The 19,789-nt window shown below is 39.0% G+C and overlaps 1 protein-coding gene across 8 annotated transcripts in view; it reads right to left on the bottom strand.

The window, feature by feature from the left end:
* PTPRM (protein tyrosine phosphatase receptor type M) overlaps positions 1–19,789 on the bottom strand; it is a 710,086-nt gene that overhangs the window by 578,411 nt on the left and 111,886 nt on the right. For all 8 annotated transcript variants that reach the window (XM_041721685.1, XM_041721677.1, XM_041721656.1 and 5 more), the window contains exon 2: positions 13,248–13,370. In XM_041721685.1, coding sequence (XP_041577619.1) covers positions 13,248–13,370 — 123 coding nt within the window. The remainder of the gene's footprint in view (positions 1–13,247; positions 13,371–19,789) is intronic.

Here is a 19,789-nt window from a genome sequence, read left to right on the forward strand (position 1 = left end):
TTCCTCTCTTTGGGTGAGTTGAGCATGTAAAGAGGCAAATGAGGATAGCCTCTCTCTCTACTCCCTAGGCTGACTTCAGAAAATCTGGGACCAAAGTTAACCCTGGTGGCTGAAAAAAGATCTGACCTCTGGGATTTTACTCTGAATCAAAACATGGGCAGGCTGTGAAGGGAAAGAATCACATAGGATTTAAATCTGCCCCCCTGGAGCTCCAGGGGCTCTCTGTTCTTTGCTTTGCTGTGAACCTGTCACTAAAGAAAATAATTGTTCTTATCCACCGGGGAAGGTCACTAATGATAAAGACCTTATGAAACACAAGAATAAATAAGAACTCTTAACCTAGCCAAAGGAGAGGAGGAAGGAAGTGCACAGGGCATATTCATTAGCTCATTTGCAAAACCTGACCCTGCAACTTAACTAGAGAAGCATAGTGTTGTCACCTGGGGCAAAAAGCAGCCCACCCAATAAAAGAGCAAAGAATTAAATGTCTCCATCTGCTGGGGGACTCATGGAATTACCCAAATTAGAAAGTGATTTGGCGGGCAGCCCAGGTGGCTCAGCGGTTTAGCGCCACCTTCAGCCCTGGGTGTGATCCTGGAGACCCTAGATCGAGTCCCACATCGGGCTCCCTGCGTGGAGCCTGCTTCTCCCTCTGCCTGTGTCTCCGCCTCCCTCTCTGGGTGTGTGTGTGTGTGTGTGTGTCTCACGAATAAATGAATGAAATCTTTAAAAAAGAAAATGTTTATCTATCATGCCTTTGAAACATTAACAAATGCTATTAGAACTCCTATCTTTGGATTTATTATGTGTTATCTTACATAATGTGGCTACTGGTGTAGGGGAAATACGTGACTGGTAGGTTCACCTACAGGGTTTGTTATCAGATCATATGTAGCTTCTATCAAGCACAATTTCCATGTCTCCCTGCATCATGTTCAGCCATCTTTATATCACTTTGTCACTGCACATTTCATAATAAAAGGAGTTGAACTTATTTTATCATAACAATGTATGTGATAATTCTGCAGTTAAAAATCTCAGCAGTAGCACTACCGATGAATTTATACACCTTCCCTACATACAAGTTTAAATAATTCACTTTATCCAACCATTTGCTGTCCAGAAAGCCTCCAACCAGTTTCAAATATATGAGTATTAATTCTACTTTTATAGTTTTCTAGAGCATGACATTTAATAAACCTGACCTTCGTAGAATTTGTAAAATTCAGTTATGTTTTTTTGTACGATGTAATTTGGGGAGATTATTTTATTTTAATAAAATATTTATTTTTATATTTATATGTAATGTTTAATATTTTTATTTAATAAATTAAAAATAACAAATATACTTTATGTATTTTTAAATATATAATATTTATATTAGATTTACACTAATAAATGCCTTTTAATAATAGGAATGAAGTATTTATATTGTCTTTATTCAAAAATAAAAAGTGAGTTATGACACTCAGATACCCTTTTGGCAGTATTTCCAGAATCTTTTTGTCTTCCTTTCTCCCCTCCACCCCCCAGAGCTGCCTGAGCCTTTAATTGTGAATTGCCAGCGAAGGCATTTCACTTAAGATAGTCTAGGTCAGCGGTTCACAAAGTGTCTTCCAGGGACCCCGGAATCCCCAAGACCCAGGAATCCACAAGGTCAAAAAGGTCAAAACAGTTTTCATGATAATTATATGACATTATTTGACTTTATTATTTCCATTTCAATCTCATTTACTAACAGATATACATTGGTGCCCTGATGGCTAATGAAATGTGTGTTTATGCACTGTTTTCAAAATTTCTCAGTTTTAATTTCTAATCCAGAAAATATAAACAGGTATTACCCACATGAACAAAAAGCTGTTTAAATGTCTCAAAAAAATTTTTTTAAAGAGTGCAAAGGGATCCTAAAACCAAAGTTTGAGAACCACTCAACACAGAACTGCAAAATCTCAGTGGCATAACTTCTCTAAGTCCCCCTGGTGCTGCCCCCTGTAGTCAACCGAGTAAGTTTGGGGGGAGGGGGAAAAAGTCATTCCTACATTTCCTCCCTCAGGCACCCAGGCTAAAAGCATCCCAAAGCTTCCACAGTTAGCATGGCAGGAAAAAAGGGAAGAGAACAAGGGGAATCTCAAACTGGCTGTAGAAGCTCTGCCTGAAAGTGACACATGTCACTTCTACTCACATTTCACCAGCCAAATCAGGTGTAGCCACATCTAAATCAAAGGGACAGAAACACACAATCCTCTCATGTTTCTAGAAGGTGAAAGCTGAAAGCAGTTATTCAACAACACTACTACCTACCACAAGGACTATCTCTTCAGGCAGCTAATGTCTTCCTGGCATCTTTTCCTAAAATTATTCACCCTCATGACCATGTACTCAGGGGCCCCTTGAAGCACATTTCAGGAAGCACACAGGGAAAAATATTTAAATATGACACATTCAAGTTCACATATTTAAGATTTTCTTTCAAAATAATTGAGAAACATCAAATCTCAACAAAACATATTATGGTACACTTGCCTAAACGAGTGTATATAGCACTATTATGTTAAAAAGGCTTTCTAAAAGGCTTCATTTGACTGACGTATAAAACCAATTATTTATAATAATTTGTGCCACTAACAAATGTCCAACACCTTTTCATAAGAGCAAGACCCAAATCAATTCAAATAAATTAACATTCCTGTCTGAACTGACTCACCCAGCCCAAGTAACAAATTCACATGTCAATGGTGGGCTGACCCAATGACCCATCTGCTGAAAAATACAAACTGTATCATTTTGTTTTCTAAATAACAAGCATTGATTGCAGTGTTAGAAAGGTCACTTGTCATCGGCTGGGTCACTGACCTGCTGGCAAATTGCAGCCTGTCACTCCACAGTGAGCCAGGACCATCAGGAGGAACTAAGGCATATTGTGTTTATAAAGTACAATTGGGGAGGTGACACCATTTTTCACCAGATGTGTGTTTAACGGGATGAGTATCACAGTCAACAGAGATGGAAAGAGAAAAGATCATGAAAAGGAATAACTATAAGGGATATTTCGTAATTTTCCAGGATGACTACGGGAAACCTCACTGATGTATATCTGCTTTAAAATGCATTGAATCAAACCCAGTCTATGTCTCCAAGTCTGATGCTAAGGATTTCAATATTTTGTACATTTTCTATGGGTAAAAAAGTAAATACAAAAGATGTCTCTTTCAAGTTCCCTAAAAGGAACTGGGGAATATAAAATTAAGAAACAACCCCGTATCAGACAACCTAAAGCATACAAATAAGGATGGGCCCTTTGAAAAACACGTTTTCAATGATATCCTCTAAGAATGCCACTCCAGTCACATGTCACCCCACATATCCAATTCAGACACTGCTGCATTATCAGTGGTCTGGATTTGTCCGCCCACCAGAGAGAGGCATCACAATTGTCCAGCTGACAATGAATTAAATAGCCATATTTATTTCTCTTTCTACCATTAAGCTTTTAAATATCACTTTAAGATATAATTTATCACAATCTCCTAGAATAAAGTATCAGCCAACTATGCATTAAAGGCCACTTATTTAAAATAATGATCTGCACAATAATTTCATGGGGTTTGCCAAGAAATGCATGTATGGTTTTTTTTCTGTATTCAGTCCCATATCATGGAAAGGATACAAATGAATGCAGGCATATATCCAAAAATAAAATTTAATAATTCCTTACGCATCTTCTTACAAAGTGCAGCTAGCCACCAAAATACCTACCAATAGGATAAGGATCTTTATACTTGGTACATGCAATGAGGCATGATACCCCAGTGTAAAGCCTGTGTCCTATTTTAGGGAGTCCTAAAATGACATCTCTGAAGTTTGTCACTCTCAATCAGAGCATCGGATCCATGAGACCTCTCCAACAGAGACCAAGGAATCAACCTGATATGCTCAGAAAAGGAAGATATGGGTCAACTTAGGTTTTTCAAATTTAAATCTAAATGTTTTCAAGGCGATGTGACAGGATGACATTTTGCCTAAAATGCACCAGTGTACAAGAACTGCTTTGGCACAGCACCAAGCTGGTGTTCCTCACTCCAGTGCCCTGTGTTTCCCCACATACACAGTGTATTTTGCTTGGTTTCAAAACTACAGAACAGTTTTAAAAAGGCAGTATAGTAAATACTTATATACACTTGATCCAGACTTAACGATTGTTAACATCTTACCACATTTGCACACTCTCTAAACACATGCACATACACATACTTTATTTTCTACACAGACATTAAGTCACCCCTAAACACTTCAGCACCGATCTCCCAAGAACAAGGGCATTCTCCTACAAATTCATATGCTTTATTCAATAACCAAATTTTCTAATTGCATGTTTTCCTGATACCTCCAAGGAGAAATTTGGAATTTTCTTCTATGTATACACAGTCAAATGATTTCTTTTTTTGCTCCTTGCCAGAAATCAACAAATGGCCTCTTTCCTTTGCTTCTTCACCAGCTCAGTACAGCCTTTAAAAGTAGTTTTTCCTCCAGGCTATGATGTCGGTAGCTCCCTGATCCTCTGCAACTTCCTGAGCGGTACTGTGAGTGCATTAGCTCCCCAACCTCCACTCACTGTCTCGTGACAGGATGTTCCTTCAGCCCCTGCTCTGGCCTCATTCCTCAGGCTCTCATGGCCCCCCCTGGGAGCACCTCCTCCTGGAGGCCTTCTGCTTGCCCTCACCCACCAGTCTCTGCCTGGGCAGCAGCCTGGCCCCACCACAGCACTGGCCACACCACTTCTACATCCCCTGGAAGATGGGGCACAATTTGTGGCTTTATCTCAGTGCCTAGAACATACATCCCCAGGGCTTCACACACACAGTTGGAGCTCTAAAAGAGGACTTCCATTTCTTCCTGGTCTTCAGGTAAAAAGAATAACCCAGGCTTAAATATTTCCTATTTAAATTTATTCATCTGTTGTATTCCTTGGACCATGGAAAGTCTGAGAGGCACTCAGGGTAGGATCTGCATCTGTGAGGACACAGGCAGCAGGAGACGGGGTGAACCAGAGCCTTCAGGCCACACAGAATTTCCAAGGCCCCTCTGTGCTGTGCAAGGGCAACTTTAACCTTTTAGCAGCCATGCACGCTAGTGTATCAGTAGCCTACCCAAGATGCAAAGATCCTGCTGCTTAGCAGCCCCAGACCCAAGCAGAATGTCTCCCTCAGGCTTCAGGCTCTCTGGTCTCTAGAGAAACTTTTCAAATCAGCCCCATCCCTACCCCCTCACTGCAGGCCCAGTGAGGAATCTGCACTCTAAAAACCAACACGGAGTTCCACATCAAAATCCACTGACCCTTCTTTTGACTTTTAGGCCAAAGTGGGCTCCTCTTTTCCACCTCCAGGGGGCCCTGCACACAGAACACCCAGTATGTGAGAGCTGCCCAGCTCCTCAGTGTGATTTTCTCAAGCTGGCTAACATAATGGCCCTATCGCCTGCTCTGAACCCTTCTTGAATCCCTTCTTCTACTCAGATTCTGAGAGATTTACATCTCTCATGATTGGCCTTGTCTGTTTATTCCATTACTAGGTTTCACATAACTCTTATGATGTCATATAATTTTGGAGGAAATCAAGAAAGAAACTAACGTATTTTAAAAACACATCTTTATATATATATATATATATATATATATATATATATATATATATATGGACTCATTTGTATCTTTTTTAGGAAATATTTAAAAAATAGCTAGCCACTGTTTTTACCTTTTGTTACAGTTTCTGAATCAGCTAAGACAAGAATTTGGAATGAATTTAAAGGAGGATATTTGTTGCACACTGACTATGAATGATTGAAATATGTGATCATACATATTACAAATGGCCTTTGGTCCTCTTGAAACAACTATTAAAAACCAAGACACTTTTCAAAAAATAAACAACAACAAAAACAAGACCGCTCTAATCTTTAAAAGCTTTGCACATAAAAACTGAATCATTGAAAACATTATGTCAAGTTACTGGCTTGACACAGGCAGCAGGAGATGGGGTGAACCAGATACAAAGCCAGATACAAAAGGCCAAATACTGTATGATTCCACATATATGAGGGACCCACAGTGATCAAATTCACAGAGACAGAAAGTAGAATGGTGGTTACCAGGACCAGGGTAGAGGATAGGATGGAGTATCTAACAGGCACAGAGTTTCAGTTTGGGAAGATGAAAAAAGTTCTGGAGATGGACTGCACAACAACGTGAATGTATTAGTGCCACTGAACTCTTAAAAATGGTTAAGATGGTCAATTTTATGTTGTTGACACCCATGCTAAAGTGAGGCTACTCAGAACCCCATCCTGTTTAATTAAGAACTCCCCACAGATCACTGATCTGAAATGGGTTTTTTAAATTACAATCTAAAGTTATTTTTCTCAATTTTATAATTTAGAAACTACTGAGAGACTACAACTCCAATCCAATTTCTTTCACTATGTCTCATCATTCACTGTTTAAGAGCTAACTGGAAACCCATCCCAAGCCTCACCAAGGCTATCTGAGTGAGATGTGTAGAGTGTCTATCAATGACTATTTTACATCAAGTTGGCAGGCAGGTATTTTTCTATAGGACACCTGAAAGAGGTTCCCAAGGACAATGAAACTTTTTTTCCCCTCAGTAAGATGACTGGAAATAGTCAGAATCAACCCAAAAGATGCCAACTTAAAGTCTGTCCCCTAAAAAAAATTCAGTGTTATTTTTGATTACAAAGATATACTTGATCATAAAGGAAATGTGTGACATAGAAATGATAAGGCAATTACCCCCATCCTCCCATCCTAAAATAAATATTGTCTATATTTTAATGGACTTCTTTCAGCTTGCTTTTTTAATCTATTAAAAAATCATATGAAGGTCTCTATCTATTGCTTCTGAGTCGATACCATTTGGAAGAGAAAATAAGAACTTAGCATGAACTTTACTCAGAATCCAAATTAAGTAAGCTAAGAGAGAAATTCACACCAATTTTGTTCCTGAAAAATTACTTCATAATAATAAAAGAAGGACATTCCTTGCATACTGTGCTGGGCCAGGTATGAGTTCCCAAAGTGGATTATCTTGTCTCACCTGGTCAACAACCCTAGGAGGCAGGTTCTAAACACAACCTTCGGGACCACCCCACTCCATCTGTCAGAGCTCACCTCTGCCCCAGGCTTGGCTCCTGCTCTTCCATCTGCCCAGATCACTCAACCTCCACATTCTCCTTGTACTGGGTGGGATCCTGGTCTCTGCCCCAGGTCACCTCTGCAGAAAGGCTGATCCTGTCTACTGCTCCCATCACTTACTAGACCCTTCTCCTGATGTTGCTTTTCTCCACAGCCCTTAGCACATCTCCCCATCACAGTGCATGTCTCTGCCTATTAGCTCCTGCCCATCTCTCCCAAGGATGCAATCAGCGAGGGAACAGGTTTACTACCACAGCTCCAGCATGGACAGCCAGGCCCACAGCTGTCACCCCCACAAACATACATTACTAACTCATAGTTTACAGAAGAGGAGGCTGGGAAACTGAGAGCTTAAGAATCTCCTCAAGGTCAATGCCTGCAAAGTGACAGAGTCAGCATCTGACCTGGGTGGGACCCACAGCCCCCACAATGGATAAGCCTTCATGTTCATTTTCAGAAGATGCAGAAAGTTGCCCCCCTGGGAGGAAGACTATCCCCTAGGTGCATGTGCTCATGTGGGAAGATCACACCTCAGTACTCAGGAGAGCAAAACTGGGAGCTGCTCTCTGACCTGTAAGCCTGGAGCAGGTTTAACTTCTCTGAACTTCAGTCTCCTAAGGTATAAAATAGAGATAATGCCTTCCAGTCTTCCAGGGACCCCAGGAAGATCAAAGACACACAGCAAAGAAGCAAACTTTGTTAACTGCTAAGAGTCATTTACATGTATAAAATTCCTTTGTTTGATAAAGGAGAATGCGATCAGAGGGTGCCAGGCTGCTACTTGCCTGCAATATAGATTTTTTTTTGCCTTTGTTTTTATTTTTTTGAAGGGACAAAGCATCCAAGAAAGCTACATTTGATGCTATAGCATGCTGAGTCTGATGAACCAAATTTTGTATTACCTTTTAATATTCAATTCCAGAAAATCGTTAATAAGTCAGGGAATATGTGGTCTTAAAGGATAGAATCTTTTGGCAATCCAAGAACAATCTTACCAGACTGATAATGAAAAGTCCACCAGGGAGAGGTCCTTACTTGGCTCCCTCGGTGATGAATCCCGATGTGATGAATAACAATGCCTAGCATATTGCAGGTGTTAAGTAAATATTTGTTGAATGTTGACAGATTCAAAAAATGAATGAAATAATTAGGCAACTGTCTGAATATTCTGTGCCAAAACTACTACTCACTAGATACACACTGAAATTTAAGGAGCAGGGACGCCTGGGTGGCTCAGTGGTTGAACGTCTGCCTTTGGCTTGGGTCATGATCCCAAGGTCCTGGGATTGAGTCCCACACTGGGCTCTCTGTAGGGAGCCTGTTTCCCCTCTACCTATGTCTCTGCCTCTCTCTCTCTCTCTCTTTCTCTGTGTGTGTGTCTCTCATGAATAAATAAATAAAATCTTAAAAAAAAAGAAATTTAAAGAGGAAAAATGCCTTTCAACCCCAAAGTTGTTTTCTCTTCATCACTCACCAAACCTTGCATAAGCCCTGAAGTGTGAATAAACAGGCAAGTCTTCCCCAGCACAAGGAAAATATGCCTGATGAATGCACCCAAACTCTCATTCCTTTGTCCGTCAATCCATCATCTTTCCCAAATGTGAAACTGACCCTACCTAAATAAATGCAGTCATTTTTTCTATTTTCTGGGTCATCACACTCAAAGTGCAGACTGCCCTTCCATCCAGCACTGCCCTCTCTCTGCCTTTCATAGCGGCACCCACAGAGATGATTCAATCCTTAGTCATAGCGTCTCTGTGAAGATCAAAAACACCACCATTCCCAGTTTGCAACATATAAACTAAGTGTAGATGGCTACAGGAGCTTTCCCTAGCTTTATCCTATACATGCTTACATGCTACGCTTCCCAGAAAACATGTTAAGTTTTCCTAGCACCGGGACCAAATTCACATAATTACAGCTTTGCTAGGGCACAATTTCTTAAGGGGATAGTGTCAGCTATAAATAAATGTCAATATTATGAGTTATCAAATGGCTATGGTTATAAGTTACCTTTACATTTTTAATATTACAAATAGGTTTATTGTTTTAATTTTTGTATAAGATAAAGCTGCATTTGTTTGTACATCAGATATGGAATTGGTTAAATATCCATTTTACAGAACTGGAACATGAAGGTACAAAGAATATCCTTTAATGATATGAAATGAGATATAAAAATATCAACTGCTGTCAAACTGTGCAGGTGTTTTTACAAGATAAAACACTTTTCAATCAATACTTCTTCATACTCTGATAATTAGACAACGTACTGCAGTACAGAAAATGGTAGAATACAACAGTGCTAACAAAATGTACCAGGTTATTATTTGGTTACTTAATCAAGGGTTCTTGCACTCAAAGTAGTAATCTTTAAGCAGAAGTCTAAGAAAGTTCTCCATTCCTGATGGAGATCAATTGATAGGAAATGAACTACATGCTTACCAATAAAGAGGAACCATGTATGTATGGTACAGTTTCACCAACAAACTAACTAGTTCAGAGCTAACTGCACAAGTATAATCTGTAACATAAATGTCAGCTTCAAATACAAACACTTAAATGGTATTTGGTCTTTATTTGCCCTAAACCTTTATTTCTTCAGCCAGTGTTCCAGCCTTAGGGTAGTTACCAAGGCAGCTTATTTAATAGCCCAGACCATATTTAAATTTTTAAAATATGGCTAAAAATAACCTCACACAGGAAGATACAGAGAAACAAACCTTAAACACACTGAAGCATCCATCTAAAAAAAAAGGGGGGGGGGCCCAGAAAAAATAAAATTTTAATCAGAGCAAATTTAGAGTAAAAATATCAGTCTTTCACTGTCAGAATTTTAAAAATCATCTTGATGGATTATTTGCTTATTAGAATCACTATAGTCCAACAAGGATGATGCTATTAAACAATAAAGGAAATCACAGCACTTTTTATTTTTTAATTTTTTAAAAAGATTTATTTATTTATTCATGAGAGACAGAGAGAGAGAGAGAGAGAGAGAGGGCAAAGACATAGGCAGAGGGAGAAGCAGGCGCCATGCAGAAAGCCCGATGTGGGACTCGATCCTAGATCCTGGGATCCACCCTGGGCTGAAAGCAGACACTCAACCACTGAGCCACCCAGATGTCCCGACACAGCACTTTTTAATAGAAAACAACTTTATGAGAAAGAGAAAATCCCTACTCATCAAGTTTTTTTCTTACTGATTTTAATGGCCTAATGTTTGGAAACTATATCATCTGAAAATACAAAATAATACTTGGGTATTAATAATTATATGAATACAGAAGCAATAACAATAACTGAATCCAAACCAACAATTGTAGATTGATGCCAAAACGGTCTAAGACAAGGGTCAGCAAAATTTTTCCATAAAGGACCAGACTGTAAAGATCTGGGCTTAGTGAACTGTCAAGTGTCTGTGGTGTCGGTTCTTAGCTCTGCCACTGTCTCTCGAAACCAGTCACAGATGATATTTACTAAAATGTACAAAGCTCCATGCCAGTAAAATCTTGTTTATGGACGCTGAAATTTGAATTTCATGTGTCACAAAATATTACTATTTAGATTTTTTCAACCATTTAAAAACATAAAAAGTATTTTTAATTTTTGAGCCATCCAATAACTGGCAGCTGGATTTCGCCTGTAGGACACATATGCCAATCCTTGGTCTAAGGTATCACAGGTCTAAGGCATTACATACTAAAGAACACATAGAAATATACATGTGAGAAAAAAATCCAATAATATATGAAATAAACGTTTAAAGAAATTAGCCTTCAGAAAACTTTGGTTGTATCTGCTTTTGCCACCCAATTACTCAGACAAATCCATAACACTGGTTTCTGTTTTGGTGGAGGAGGGCCAGCTTTGGAATTTGTTTTTGGTAACAAATAAATCATGTTACACACATTAATGCAAAAGGAGGAGGAAGAGGAGAATACCTTTGTAACTAAATAGTATTTAAAGCAATTCATGGTTACATTGTCTATATACACTGGAAATTCTGTTTTAAAATCCATACTGTAGGATACTATATGAAAAGTTTTTATAAGATGATATTTCCTTATTCCTAAATAATGAAATCGCATTGAGAATTTAACTTCTCACTGTAGGCATATAGGTCAGTTGAGCACCAGTCCACAACCTTACTACCATAGGGGCTGTTGCTTTTATAACACTTCCGGTCTACACAACACTTAATAATATCGGACTTAGATTGTTCACTATATTTTTGTAACTCTCTTTCCCAAGTACATAAGTTCCTAGAGAGAAAGATTTCATTTCTTATAACATTTCATGCCCCACAGTAATCAGCATCATGATTAGCATATAGTAGGGCTCAAAGGAATTGTTTTTAATGGCTAAAGTTTGTTTAATGAATGGGAGGAAAAAATACCATTATTGGCAGTTCTATGTGTTATGGCAAAAATTCAGTCTGATGGAACAACTACCAATTTTCAGAAATTTCATCTGGACCCATGCCCACTGACGTCGTTGGAAGAAAGAGGAATCAGACTGCTACTTTTTCTCCAGCTCCCTCCAGACCTCCTGACACCCAACCACCCACACATCCCCCACAATCACAAGATAATGAGAAAAGGCTGAGTGCACTCTTGTGGAGAACTCCCCCAGGACTAAATTTGAGCACCTTCCCGCTATCATGGCCTCAAGCCATCCCCAGCCTTTCTGGACACAGGCTGGGTCCTCAAAAGATAACAGGCAACACCCCAAAGGCCTTTTGGGATGAGAAGCCTATTTGGGGAAGGACAGCTCTGCAGCAGGAGCTCTGCTATGCTCCTCTTCTCTTTCCCCATTCACTGGTAGGCATGAAAGCAACAGCTGGAATCTGTAAAAACAACTACAGTACCACTGATTCAAACACAAGTCATATTCAAAAGCAGACACACATAAAAGAGAAAAGGAGAGCCAGAAAAAGAGAATGTCAGCTGAGGGGAAATAACTAAAAGCTAGAAACATTTGAAGTCCAGCAAAGCCACAGTGCTAATAAGGAGCTCAGCATTCCCTTCTTCGAAGTTATAAGGAGTTAAATGTGGGAAGGAGAGGGCAAGAACATGCAGGGCATCATAACTGTTAAAACTTAGTGAAGAACAACATTAAACTCTACTTTCTACTTAAAAACTACCATTACAAGATGACTGATGAAATGCAATTAGTGCTACACTTGGGTGTATCAACAAAGAATTTTACGGTTACAAAAAAGTCAAAAAAAATGTACTTTATCTAAAATCCAAATCAGAATGTTTTGCAGTTTGAATCCTGACTAGGGCACACTCAGCACCCCTTTGTAATGTGAATCAGCCTATCTAAACTCATAGAGTGATGTCCAACGCCACCACCTGCAAAGGGGTGGTGACCCTTTAAAATGACCAAGTTCCAATGTGATTGATATTGATTGGCTCATCACCACCTTCCCACTCTTCCTTCAAAATAAGAAGTAGAAAAAGAAAAAAAAAAAGAAGTAGAATTCTTGCTGGTGTTCGATGGAACAAATGCCTTCCACTCATTGGAAAATTTACTGAGCACTTTTACAGAAAAAAATGTATCCACATGGGTGCATCACCATTTTATCTTCGGTGCCAAGTGAGCCCCTGAGGCTGACAAAGTTTAAGTTATTTTCCAAGGTCTTCCATTTGATGGAGACTTTGTTATTTGGATTTCCCAGCTATAGTTCCATCCACTAGACACATCTGCCAGAAGACACATCCATCTATTTCCTGTATCTGCTGCTTGGGAAAGGATCAACTGGAGAATGCCCATTAATCTAGCTCAGGTGTACCCAAAGATAAAGGAAATAAACTTTAATTAGGCTTTAAAGGAAGAGATACAAAGGTAAATTCTTTGTACTTTGGAACCAGTCCTCTTAATTGTACTATTCTCGCTAGTTAATCACCTTGGACGGCCATGCTCAAAGACCAACCTCCTCACTCACCCTGCTAATACCCAATGAATATTTACTGTGATTCAGACTCTTATGAAGTTTCGATTTGAAAAAGAAAATGTAAAACTACATGCAAACCTGATGGCATCCATGGATCAGAAGTTGGTTTGGTCAAGGTGTTCACCTGCTCCCAGTTGAAGTCATCATCTTCAGCTTGACTATATCCACAGGTGCTATACGGCTCATCAAAGAGGCAACCACCTAAAATGTAAGAATGAAAAGTAATGTAAGCAACAGAAAGACCTCAGGAATAAGCTATGATGATGATGGCAGGTAACTGTAAACCTACTTGATACTACACTAAATTTGATTTGACCCTTGTGTCCATGTAGTATAGATCTTGACCCTAGTGTACCCTAAGGGCTAACCAAGCTGAGTAACCATGCCTTGCCATACTGCCACACTATACTGTTCCCACAAAGAATCCAATCTTTGTAGAATCCAAATGAAAGTAGACATAAACAAATTTATAATTCATATTTTCCAGATTTGCAAGAATTTGGAAAAAGTGATCTTGTGTTCAAAACTTTAATAGGATTGCCCTAGGTATTCAACATGTTTTTAATAGAAAAACATAATAATGTTGAAGAAACCCCACACCCCCGCCCCCGTGAGTGGGACCAAGCCTAACCCTGATGCAGCCCATCCAGGCGCCTCCCATGAATTCAAGCAACAAAAACATTCTGTTTTTCCGAGATAAGAAAACTATCCCCCCCCCCTTCGCCCTGACTGGAAAAGTCCCTGAACATGGTCGTGTTGACCTTCAAAGAAATCAATCATGTCATAACCCGAATCCTATGCTACTCCCGCGGTTTTTTGCCTTTAAAAGATGCCTGTAATTGCTAATCGGGGCTCTGCCACCTCTGAGGCGGAGAGCCCGTTTGCACAAACGTCCAATAAACCCTCTTGCTTGTTGCATCTGCCTGTCTGGGGTCTGAGTCTCTGGGGCGTCCACCGGGACACGTTGGCACCCGTGAGCAAGGGTCCAACAATGTGTTCAAAAAATTAAAAGAGAAATGCTTTCACCATAACACTGGCACAATGTTGGGGTAGGGGGAGGGGAATGCAATAGAGACCATGAACATAGTGTACAAAATATTTTTTTAAAGAATTATCCTAAATCTAAGATAAAAACAGGTTTCACTTAACACTTTGGAGATCTGAGGTCTCAAATTTAAAAGAGATTATAAATTTGCTTACAGTCCACACAATTTTTAAAGGCAAGAATAAATTCAAAACTAAACATGTGGTAAACATCTGCTTAATTCTGGTGCTAGAAATAAAGCTACTTAAAGAAACAAAGAATAAAAGAAGATGCAGTTTTACAAAGCAATTCAGCTGTTTCAGCACCCTGGGGCAAACTGACGATTTTAAGTCCCACCCACATCCTCTTAAATGTCTCCTCTTACTTTGAATTATTATAATATCAAATCTTTTCACCAGTGTTTCACATCGCAAGGACTGATTATATTGACCATATTATTATGAAAATTCTAATATCCATTATATAATGCTATTACTTATATTAATTAAAACTATTAACTATAATTACTTTCCAATGATGAGAATTAAGGGTTCTGGTCAAGAAAATACAAAAAGAAGAATGTTATTTCACTATGTCTGCAATGTACGCCCTGGCAGTGAGAAGATAAATAAAATAGCAAGTACAAACTCAGAGGTAAAGACAGATGTTAGAGGTCATCTGGGCCAACCTCCATCCAAATGTTTACATAAATTCTACAACCTTCTAGATAGACAGCTTTGAACAGGTGAGGCATTCAGAAAATTGAGAAATGCATCCCTACTTTGTAGACAATTCCCCCTTTAAAAAGGCCCAAACCCTGCTTCTTCAAATCTATACTCATTTATTTTAGCTCTACCCTATGAAGAAATAGTAAAAAAATAAAAACAAAAAAAAATCTCTGCTCTCACACAGGAAAGCTGATTATTTCAAAAGAGCTGTCATGTTCTAAGTCTTCACTTCTCCAGACAAAACATGCTTTGCTTTCCCCAATTCCTCTTGTTAGAAGGTTTTCAGATTTTCACTGCCCTGGCAGGTGTTTTCTGGATAGTCCCAGGGTTATTACCACTCTTCCAAAACAATGACTGCCAGTATTGGAGCTAGAGTTCAACTGGCTACTTTTTCAGACCTCAAGTTCTTTTATGGGAGACTGATGGTCCATTCCAAGCTTTTGTGAACCTCAAGTCCCATACATCTTTTTCATTCCACTGCCTCTCTTGCAATAAGGGAAGTGACCTTCTGAATTTGAACTCAGGGCTGTACATGGGTCCTTACTAAACCCCATCTCCTTGCTTTCCATGCATTACTCCAGTCTGTTGAGCGCTTTGGGAATCCCAATTTTATCATTCAGATGTTAGTACCTAGATTGGGTTATCTGCAAATTTGATAAGCATACATTCTATGTCTGTCTCCAAATCGCTGATAGAAAAGTGTTAAACAGGGCCGAGTCAGGGACTTCAGACCATTTAGGAGGTCTCTCTCAGTTTTCTGTCTCTGTCTTAGCTATTAGCTCCAGGCATGACGGTGAAATTAGTGATCCTGGACACTGTCTTCTGTGACACTTTAACAGAACTGGTCAATTAAACATTCCACTGAGAACAGAAACTCATTACAAAGATACAGCACTAGCTCAATATTTCACCTTGACAACAACTGGTAATTTATACTTCCCTCCTACTCAGCTTTAACAAGTTCAGAAACAAAGTGGATTTGTTTAAAAGCACATAATGCTAACAACTTTCCAATTTGGGGTAAGAAATGTTAGAAGACTATGCAAACATCTATGAGAAATATTTTCCTTCAGTTGCAAACCCTAATTTTGATGTAGAAAATAACTTCAGTTCTGTAGAAATAGGCTCAAACAGCAATAGCACTAATAATATTCAAACAGAAAGAAACAACCATAAATTTTGACAGAAAAGGGGCTCCCCGATAGAAACATAGATAGCACTCTGATGAAAGTCCTGCAGTGTAATCTTAAACAGTGAAAATAGCTATAGGCGACCACAAAACAACTCAATGCTGGTTAAAGATCTGGTTTACAAAACAACCATTGGCACTGAAGATATAACCAAATATAAAGGCATAAAAGCATGTATGGTGGATAGCAAACCCCAAAGGCTAATACAATGCTGGTGTAAGAATATAATTTCCCATTATATAAAGCTGTTCTTATCACTTGAAAGGAAACATAAAATGCATGATATGGTTCTTTCTGGGCCCATGTATGATTATCAAACCACTGGAAAATGGGATAGACTCTGAGTTTCCTATTGCTCAAAGATATATTCCCCTGCACACCAATTTTCAGAGCCACCGCTGGCCTTTATCCAAGAGAGTTGAGACCCTAAAAATAGCTAAAGTGGTTTATTGAGCTAAAATGAGATGAAATTAAGGTGTTTGTATCTGAATTAAAATAACCAATTAAAGAGAGAAAAATTAAACTTTGGTTTTCAAGGCAGCTTTGTGCAATGGTGACGTGAACAGGATCAAACATGTGGCACATCCCCATTCTTCCACTGCTGGCTTTTTGACTATAGACAAATCACTTCAGCTCTCTGAATCCTGGTTTCTCCACCTATAAAATGGAGGTAACACATACCTCACATAATATTTCTGATGATTCAATTAGATAGCAAATGTTAAGTTAGTGTATCATGGTGTCAGGCATGTTAAATTACTATCAGTTACTATTGGTTCTTAAATCCTACTTACAATTACCCTCATGGGTTCATTTCATTGCAAGTAGTTGGAATATGTAATTGAAAAATTTTAAAGTGTGTGTCACAAGAAGGTGAAGAGCCATAAGCATTTATGCAGGCACACTCCTGTGGGCTCCTCTATGGAGTCATGTAGGAGCAAAGAACAGAGGGTTGCTAGAAATGCTTTGGGGCCAATGAAGAACGTGATAAGAAAGCAAAGTCCTTAGATGCAGTAAAATGAAGCACTTCCAAAAATAAACCTTCTTGATTTTCAGAATAACACAGCTTTTGTACAGGAATATACAGGGATGTGGTCAGCAATAGAATAGCCACGGTTTCTCCCAAGTTGTCTTGTTTGGACTAATGCCCAACAGTTCAAGGCTGGACCATATTCCTCTATCAAATCAAATTAAATTATTTATCTTTTGTGGATAGGAATCAGTACTAAACCAAAAGTCATGCACAAGATGGAGCAAAAGTGATGCAAGCTGGATGGGATGATGTTCTTCATCATTCACATTCTTGCTCTCCCTCCTCATCCGGCTCTAACTACCCCCTCCTCTCTCGGCTGCCTCCTCTCCCTCCTTCTCCCTCTCTCTCCCTGCCCACACGTACACACTAACACACACACGTGTGTGTGTGCCTATGTGCCCTCATCAGACCTTGGGAAAGACTTTTCCTTAGCAAATTTTTTAAAGATTTTATTTATTTATTCATGAGAGTCACAGAGAGAGGCAGAGACACAGGCAGAGGGAGATGCAGATTTCCTGCGGGGAGCCCGATGCAGGACTCAATCCCAGGACCCTGGGATCACACCCTGAGCCAAAGGTAGACACTCAACCACTGAGTCAGATGCCCCTCCTTAGCAACTCTGAATACAACACACAACATGTGCTAGATGAGGAGAGAGGTATTATGCAAAAGGAAGTGTCCATGGGTGTCAAATACTCAGGTAACTGACAACAATGATGCCTTCTGTACAATAATGATGACTACATGGCTTGTTCCAGGACATGCAGAGCAGCACAATGACATGAACATTAAATTAATGAAATCAAATAAAAGCTAAAGGTTCAAAAGCAAGGCAAGTAAAGCACTGAAAAACAGGACTAGAAGATTATACCAGGAATATGCCTAGGACTCCACCATCACTGCCAAGTAATAAAAAAATGTCACAAGCCTCATGAACTGGAAGTTAGCCACAAAGCTCACTTTAAGCTCTGGGGTAACCAGTGCAGAGAGAAAGATATCACTGATTACATAGTTCACATATCTATGAGACCATGATGTTACTACGAAAACTAATAATGGAAGCTAAATGTGATAAGGGCTCTTTTATTGAGGGCTTGTTTATTGAGGTCTTTTATTGAGGGCTCCTCACACCAGACCTATCAGATAGATACTATGATCCTCATTTCACAAATAGATACTATGATCCTCATTTCACAGATATAGAAACTGAGGCACACAAGGCTGGTTATACAGCTTACACAGGTCTCAAAGCAGCAAGGTACTGAAGCAGAGGCTGGAACCCAGCCATCTCGTCTTGAGAGCCCATTTTCCTAACACTATGTGATAGTATCTTCCAAGCTGAAAACCCAAAAGACACCTGACTACTCCTAATCCTAAATCCAGAGAGAACTGTCCTCCCTAGTAAGAAGTAAAAAACATAAGTTAACGAAGAGTTCTCAAAAGCATCCACTAGAATAAAACGTGCTTTAGGGTCTAGTTAGAAACATGTTATGGTAGTATGTCCCCAAACTTCGATTCGGTGAACTTGATTTTATGGGAGCTCAGTGCATTCTAGGACTAAAGCTCTAATATCCTGTAAAATGGTCTTTATGAATATTCTTTTTCTCAACAAAGCCTTAGTGGGCTACCATGAGTTTGTGTACTTACTCCCCAACTAAAAATTGCAACTACTCTGTGTTATGACTAAAACATAAAGCCACATGCTTTAGAAATCAGATGAAATGGCTGCTTGAGATTCTCTCTCCCCCTCATGATCTCACTCTCTCAAATAAATGAATAAATCTTTAAAAAAGAAATCAGATGAAATGGCATCAGGCCTTATCCTTTTTTTTTTTTTTTCACAAGAATTGCAGAGCTTAAAAAACAAACAAAAAACAGGTGCACGAAAGCATATAGATAGAGTAGGAATTCTGTGGAAAAGTAATTATTTTCATTATAACTCTGGTCTTAATCAATTTGGTACTCTCTAGAACTCATATATTGTAGGGACCCAATAAATGCTTTTTAGAAAAATGGGTAATGAATTCCCCCAAATTCTATGTAGAATTTGGCTGCAATAATTTTGGCTGGAAATGTTTAAAAGAAGTATAATGTAATATCGACTTGAACAATGAAAGCAATCTCAATATAGCTCCACAAAATAGCCAGCCATCCCTGTCCTGGTGTATTCCAAGATGAGTAAGTTATAAATGTGACGAAATCAGTGAACATGTTCATTTTTATTATGGTTGAAAACTATAAGCTGGTTGAATGTTAATGAAGTCTCCACAAATTATGGCTCTTGCTTTAGAAAAGTTGAACTCTTTTTTTTTGGCAGTAATTAGATAGCAAGGCTAGTTGTCTATAAAGGTCATTCTTGATTTATGAAAATAAAATATTATCATTTGCATATTGAAGGGATTTATCTCTCTTTGTTCTTTGGAGTAGCATAGAACTATTCAGTGGATACACGAATAGTATTACATCATTGAGACAGAAGCTATAAAGGAGAGGATGGTCCAGTTTGTCTCCAAAGGAAACCTTTTAAGATCTGTCATGTAACTATTCTATGTCCTGCTGAAGCATCAGCCCAGGAGAACAGACAAAAACAAATGGACAAGGGTTAAAGCCCACCATTTAGAGTAGTATTTGAGTTTACCTTATTT

The sequence above is a fragment of the Vulpes lagopus genome, chromosome 1 (assembly GCF_018345385.1).
Source record: "Vulpes lagopus strain Blue_001 chromosome 1, ASM1834538v1, whole genome shotgun sequence".
Lineage (NCBI taxonomy): Eukaryota > Metazoa > Chordata > Mammalia > Carnivora > Canidae > Vulpes > Vulpes lagopus.